The 1,805-nt window shown below is 56.0% G+C and overlaps 2 protein-coding genes across 2 annotated transcripts; both read right to left on the reverse strand.

Annotated features, from left to right (window-relative positions):
• DQ04_18751000 (hypothetical protein) lies at positions 1–500 on the reverse strand (the record flags this gene model as incomplete). Its single annotated transcript, XM_009317745.1, has 1 exon — positions 1–500. A coding segment is annotated over one exon (500 nt), but the record flags the coding sequence as incomplete, so codon positions are not given.
• A 143-nt stretch (positions 501–643) lies between these two features.
• On the reverse strand, positions 644–1,750 carry DQ04_18751010 (hypothetical protein; the record flags this gene model as incomplete). Its single annotated transcript, XM_009317746.1, has 1 exon — positions 644–1,750. The coding sequence occupies one exon, from the start codon at positions 1,748–1,750 to the stop codon at positions 644–646; it is 1,107 nt and encodes a 368-aa protein (XP_009316021.1).
• Positions 1,751–1,805: the final 55 nt, after the last annotated feature.

Raw genomic sequence — 1,805 nt, forward strand, 5'->3', positions numbered from 1 at the left:
ACCGCCGTCTCTACCGGCTCGCACGGCTGCTTGTCGCGGTATTCCTCCTTCACAGCAGCAACAATATCCCGTGTCTTCTGCTTTATAAACTCCTCCCTTCTTTTCGCGTCAGACGCCACCCTTGACACCTCAGCCTCAAGAAGAGACACCCGCGCTTGAATATCTCTCTCACCTGTGCGTGCCGCCTCCAGCTCCGACTGCAGTTCTTCCACAGAGCGGAGCTGCTCTTCGGATTCCTTCTCTCGCTGACGCAGTGCCTCCAGCTCCGACTGCAGTTCTTCCACAGAGCGGAGCTGCTCTTCGGATTCCTTCTCTCGCTGACGCAGTGCCTCCAGCTCCGACTGCAGTTCTTCCACAGAGCGGAGCTGCTCTTCGGATTCCTTCTCTCGCTGACGAAGTGCCTCCAGCTCCGACTGCAGTTCTTCCACAGAGCGGAGCTGCTCTTCGGATTCCTTCTCCCGCTTACGCGATGCCTCCAGCTCCGACTGCAGCTGCTGCATAGAGTGGCGTAAGGCCTCTAGATCCGCATCGCCCGACAAGCCAGCTGGCTGCAACCCACGCACCGCCGTCTCTACCGGCTCGCACGGCTGCTTGTCGCGGTATTCCTCCTTCACAGCAGCAACAATATCCCGTGTCTTCTGCTTTATAAACTCCTCCCTTCTTTTCGCGTCAGACGCCACCCTTGACACCTCAGCCTCAAGAAGAGACACNATGCCTCCAGCTCCGACTGCAGCTCCTCCATGCAGTGGAGTTGTTCCTCAAAATCCTTCTCTCGGTTACGCGACGCCTCCAGCTCCGACTGCAGTTCTTCCACAGAGCGGAGCTGCTCTTCGGATTCCTTCTCTCGCTGACGCAGTGCCTCCAGCTCCGACTGCAGTTCTTCCACAGAGCGGAGCTGCTCTTCGGATTCCTTCTCTCGCTGACGCAGTGCCTCCAGCTCCGACTGCAGTTCTTCCACAGAGCGGAGCTGCTCTTCGTATTCCTTCTCTCGCTGACGCAGTGCCTCCAGCTCACACAGTACGTCCTGTATAGAATGTGGCTGTTGCTCGAATTCTTTCTCTCGCTGACGCAATGTCTCCAGCTCTGACTGCTTCTCCTCCATAGAGTGGCAAAGCTCCTCATATTCCTTCTCTCGTTGACGGAGGGCCTCAAGCTCGGACTTCAGAACCTGCATAGAATGCCAGTGCTCTTCGTATTCCTTCTCTCGTTTACGAAGGCCCTTCAGCTCAGACAGTAGCTCCTGCATAGAGTGCGTCTGCTCTTCAAATTCCTTCTCTTGCTTCCCAGGTGCCTCCAATTGTGACTTCAGCACCTCCATGGAATGGCACTGCTCCTTATACTTCTCCTCGGTGTGACGCAGTGCTTCCAGATCCAAATGTATCTGCTCAAAAGAGTGGGCCTCCTCCTCGTCTTCAATACCTAGTTGACGTGATGTCTCCACTTCTAACTGAAGCTCTTTAACAGAGTAGCGATGAACCTCTAATTGCTCAATACGGTGCTGCAGTGCTTGCATCTCGGACTGCATCTCCTCCACAATGTGATGCTGATATTCCAACGCCAGCACACGAAGACGAAGTGCTTTCAGCTCCGACTGCATCTCCTCCATGGAGTGGCACTGCTCCTTATACTTCTCCTCGGCGTCGCGCAGTGCCTCCAGCTCCGACTGCATCTCCTCCATGGAGTGGCACTGCTCCTTATACTTCTCCTCCGCGCCGCGCAGTGCCTCCAGCTCCGACTGCAGCTCCTCCATGGAGTGGCACTGCTCCTTATACTTCTCCTCCGTGCCGCGCAGTGCCTCCAGCTCC

The sequence above is a fragment of the Trypanosoma grayi genome (genome assembly GCF_000691245.1).
Source record: "Trypanosoma grayi strain ANR4 Tgr_1875_V1, whole genome shotgun sequence".
In the NCBI taxonomy this organism is placed as follows: Eukaryota; Euglenozoa; class Kinetoplastea; order Trypanosomatida; family Trypanosomatidae; genus Trypanosoma; species Trypanosoma grayi.